This window comes from Austrofundulus limnaeus, unplaced genomic scaffold (genome assembly GCF_001266775.1).
Source record: "Austrofundulus limnaeus strain Quisiro unplaced genomic scaffold, Austrofundulus_limnaeus-1.0 Scaffold241, whole genome shotgun sequence".
Classification (NCBI taxonomy): Eukaryota; Metazoa; Chordata; class Actinopteri; order Cyprinodontiformes; family Rivulidae; genus Austrofundulus; species Austrofundulus limnaeus.
The window spans coordinates 579,042-584,293 of NW_013952643.1; the positions used below are offsets into that span (position 1 = coordinate 579,042).

Genomic DNA, 5,252 nt, shown 5'->3' on the forward strand with positions numbered 1-5,252 from the left:
TTGGTTGATTGATTGATTGATTGATTGATTGATTGATTGATTGATTGATTGATTGATTGATTTTTAATATGTTTAATTTGTTTTGTCCCCCTGAAATTCTTTGTTTACACATGACAAAAAACACTTTGATTTCTTTGAATTTTTGAATCCTTGTGCTGCCATGATTACTGCCCTTTCTAGCCGAGGCTAAGTGTCAAAGGACCTGCTGGAAGATGTGAATGCAGCGTTGCTCAGTATCCCTACTGACACAATAACAGAGATCAGTAAGATGATATACACAACAGCCACAGACTAGTGATCCTTGACTTGCTTGGCTAAAATGTTATGCCAATAAATAAGGAGTGTTGTCCACCATGGAAAAGGCAGATTGAAACTAAGATCAAGACCACGTGGAGAGAAATCCACCAACTTTCAGAACAACAGAAAGGTGAAACCAACTCCAAATGGAATGGTCCCACCCAGAGTGGTTAACCCAAGGTCAACCGAAGGCTGGACAGTCCTGATCATGAAAGATACCCGTAAAATCTGACTAGCCTATCACCTGCCTCTGTACAACATGGAAGAGCTCCTATCAGGCATCATTGCGGCTAAGATGAATAGGCACATGGATCAATACCTGAGCAATACAGGATGCAACAACTACGATCCTGGAGTACACCGATCCCCCTGATGATACGATGAGTGGTTGTCTCAGGCAGCAACAGAAATCCAACGTAAAAGAGGAGGAATAAGAGGAGCCATCATGGAAAGATAAGCCCATGCAAGGCATGTTGAGGAAGTGGCAGATTTCAACAAATTTTACTAGCAGTAAGGGGTGCAGGTGTTTAACTTGGTTAGTATGGGTTGTATTCTGTTCTTTGGAGCTTTTCTATGGGGCATGGTAACCATACTCTGATGGTGAGGATCTATTGTCATGGCTCACTCATGTTTGCATATTTGTTGTACCTCGTCAATCTCTAGGTGATAGCAGATGCTTCACTTGAATGTTGGAACTCTGGGTCTGAAATGGTTTCTGGGTCAATCTGGATGATGGGTATCAAAATTTCCATAGTTATATTTCCCATTAAGCTCCTCTCTCTATGTTTGCTGCTGGCATAGTAATCCAGCAGTGTTAAGTTCTCTTTCCTTGTCCATGCATGTATTGTCCCAGTAGACCATTTCTCATCAAAATGCCCTGGTTCCCCAGCATCTGACATGGACCACATGCATGTCAAGTTGTACAGATTGTCCATAATTACACAGATTTTCCACTGTTTTGCATGAATACGTACATACAGAAAAATATCACATATTTTTACAAAAACTTGGTATCAGAGCCGGTCTGGGGAAATGCTAAGTTAGCCCCCTCTTCTTCCTCCTCCTTTTCATCCCCTCACCTGCTCTGCCACAGATGTTGTACACATATTTACACATGCACAAAGCAAGAACTATTTTACAAGGTTACAAAAATTAATCTACAAGCACAAATTATTTACAGTATGACTGGAATTTGTGCCCATAGCAGTCCATATAAACATAAAATGTATTTCCTTATAATCTGTGGTAAAATGAAGGGTTTATTACCGTGTCTTCTTGTTCAAGTAGTCTGGGATGTTCTTTCTGATTTGGTCTATCTTCAAAGACTCGTGTGTAATGGTGTCACTCAGTAATGTGGATATTTTTGCCTTGTAATCAAAAGTGCTGCGGACCATATGCATCTTGCTTTGTCAACTCTCAACATCCRCAATGTACAAATAAATAAACAAAAACACAGGAATGTATAAAAGCTGAAAATTTGATTATTTTGCACATTTTAGTTTATAGTCATTACCTGATCAATGAACTCAAACATGGGGTGAGATGCCTCAACTAATAGATCCTTCAAATAAATATGAAGTTCTTTTTTTAATCTAATTTATTAGTTCCATTTTTGTATCTTGCAACTGCAGTTTAATTGTATATATTTATTGAAATTTATCATATTATTTCCACCTCTACACTTGACTTGGCCTTGACTTGTTGCCAGATATTTATTAATTATTACATTTATACAACTGCGAAATACATGGCTTTTAAAGAGCTTAAACATTCAATAATTTTGACAATTATGTGCACCAAAAAACCTAATTATATTCATGTGAACATTCACATTTTGTAAGGAAAATCAGATCTGATTTGGCTGAAATTCGATCGTTTAATGAAAGTACGATGTTTTGTGATTTCCGATCTGGCAACCCGGCTTCTTCTCTTGACTCTCGGCTTTTCCCCYACAATGCACTGCGTTCACTCTTCGGATCATGGACCAAAGCGGTAAGCTAAAAGCTAAAGGCCGCTGTTGACAAAGTTTCTTTTTGCGATTTATTTGTCCAAATATGTGGTCACAGTTTTAGTAGCAGGTTCATTAAACACAAGTAAACATCGCAGAAAACGTTTTCGCATAAATAAGTCGTAAGCGCACCTTTAGCCGCTCGCGCGGTTTAAGCTAGCGGTGGATTATTGCTAAAACACATTCAGCTCACCAGAAGTTGACGCTAAGATTTTAATTGTTTGAACGAGTCTTTTTAATGTTGCTCGGATGTTAATTAGGTGATTATACCAAACTTAAGTGATTTAATTTTCAATTATAATAACAAATAATGGAGCTGAACCGTCGATGCTACTAATATTAGCTTAAAGCTAATCGGGCTGAAGGATGTTTGTTAGATGGTTTGTGAGACTTCAGTTCTCTGTACTAATACCTGTTAGTGTTAACTTTTTAGGTCAGGTCAGAAGTGTTTTAAGAATAGTTTTAACCTGCTTGTTGATTCTTTATTTGGGCAGACGGTTCAACATCGTTTGTGCAAGTCAGGGGCACTGTAACACACTATTACATATAGTTACAGACCTCCTTTTACAGTAATAATTCCATTCAATAATAATAACAATTATCTTTGTTTACTTTTTATTGTAAACATTAAAGCTCAAATACACAGCAGTGATCGCCTGCTTCAGGCAGTCATGTTTTTCGTCAGTCTGTTAGCAAAATATCTCACAAACCACTGGATGGATTTTATTGAAACTCTGGAAATAATCAAGTATGTCTGCAACTGACTGCTTTTTAGAGCCAATGCAATTTAAGATGTCTGCTACTAAAATTGGGTGTGGTAGTAGTTGAGAGTCATTTATAACAATTGCCACTTATTGTGCTTAACTTAAAACCATAGCATCATCTGCTGTTTGTATCATCAAACACTACTGACACCAACAGCTGAGAGTCATTCACGTGTTCTGAGGGAGACAGGAAGGCAGAAATGTTTGGTTTTTAATTGTTGTAATGAATTCGCCCTTCTCGTTAGTCGATTAAAGCCAAACATGTACCCAATTCCTGCTTTGTGTTTGTGATTAATATTATGTTTGAGTGGTCACTTCCTGTGTTAAAGGGTATCGGCTGATCTGCTCATTTTTTATCAACAGAGAATGATCTTCAAGGAAGCGATGGATCTGGGAGCTTGGGTGGACTGGATGTTCGCAGACGAATCCCCATCAAACTCATATCGAAGCCCCCCTTGAGGAGTAAACCTCAGCCGCGTGTTCCAAGACCTGGCGGCAGGCCGCTTAAAAGTGAACCTGGAGAAGATGGTGGGCACGCTGCACAACATACCTTTTAGTAAACTGTTTGGAATATAGTCTTAAAATTGACTTTCAAAACAAGATTCTGCTGAAGCAACAGAAGCTGCAGTTTGTTTTTCCTCACAAAACACAAGCTCTCACTAAAACTACACACTAGGTTTGGGCATAATCGTATCGTGTGCAATTAATCGTCAGAAAAACATTAATCGATTACTTTTTGGCACTTGGCGATTAATATGATTAATGCCACCAGGCAGAGTCCGCTCGGTGCTCCTCTCTGCTTCAGATATGATGAACGTAAAAAAAGTTGTGTAATTTATTTATCTATCAACACAATTTATAGTTTGATGTACATCCTGAAGTCTGTAATTTTGACACAATTTGGAACAGGTTTTTACAAAGAGCAAATCTTTCCCCTAAATTAGTCATGTGACTAGGACATAAGGGTGTCCAGGGACTCCAGGGGATTAATCGTCAAATTAATCGTTATCGGCTAAATACCACAATTAATCGTGATTAATTTTTTTGCCAATATTGCCCAACCCTACTACACACATGGACACGATTGTTGGTGCCCCTCGTTTAAGTACAGAAAAACTCACAATGGTCACAGAAAGAACTAGAATCCGAAAAAAGTAATAATAAATAAAAATTCTATAAAAATTAACAAATGAAAGTCAGACATTGCTTTTTAACCATTCTTTAACAGAACTAAAAACAAACAAACGGAAAAAAACCCCCTCATGAAACAGGCCTGGACAGAAATGATGGTAACCTTAACTTAAAATTGTGTTGCCCAACATTTGAGGCAATCACTGCGATGAAACGATTCCTCTAACTGTCCATGAGATTCTGCAGCTCTCAGCMGTTATTTTGTTCCACTCTTCATGAGCAAACTGCTCCAGTTGTCTCAGGTTTGTTGCATGTTTCAGCTCCTTCCAAAGATGCTCAATAGGATTTAGGTCAGGATCGTAAAAGGCCGCTTCAGAATAATCCAGTGATTTCCTCTTAGCCATTCTTGAGTGTTTTTAGCTGTGTTTTGGGTCATTATCCTGTTGAAGACCCAAGACCTGCGACTGAGACCAAGCTTTCTGACACTGGGMAGCACGTTTCTCTCTAGAATCCTTGATAGTCTTGAGATTTCATTGTACCCTGCACAGTTTCAAGATACCCTGTGCCAGATGCAGTAAAGCAGCCCAGAACATAACACAGCCTCCTCCATGTTTCACAGTAGGGACAGTGATCTTTTCTTCAAATGCTTCATTTTTCTGTCTGTCAACATAGAGCCGATGTACCTTGCCAAAAAGTTCAATTTTTGTCTCATCTGCCCATAGGAGATTCTCTCTGAAGCTTTGTGGCTTGTCAATATGTAGTTTGGCAAATTCCAGCACAGTTAGTATCTGTATCCCTAWATACAGACCCACTGACTGATTACAAGATTGTAGACACCTGTGATGCTAATTAGTGGACACACCTTGATTTGACCCTTTGGTCACATTATTTTCAAGGGTACCATCATTTCTGTCCAGGCCTGTTTTATGAGGTGTTTTATTTTTCTGTTGAAGCATGGTTGAAAAGCACTGTCTGACTTTCAAAAAGAAAAAAATTGTATAGGTCTTCTGGACGGGTTCTTCTCTAATGAAACGTTTTGTCTCTCTTCCAAG

General features: G+C 38.7%; 1 protein-coding gene across 1 annotated transcript in view; it reads left to right on the forward strand.

The window, feature by feature from the left end:
* Positions 1–2,241: 2,241 nt before the first annotated feature.
* Positions 2,242–5,252, forward strand: part of cbll1 (Cbl proto-oncogene-like 1, E3 ubiquitin protein ligase) — an 11,444-nt gene continuing 8,433 nt past the window's right edge. The window contains exons 1-2 of the mRNA XM_014020121.1: positions 2,242–2,289; positions 3,433–3,597. Of these exons, the coding sequence (XP_013875575.1) occupies positions 2,277–2,289; positions 3,433–3,597 (178 nt within the window). The 5' untranslated portion in view covers positions 2,242–2,276. The remainder of the gene's footprint in view (positions 2,290–3,432; positions 3,598–5,252) is intronic.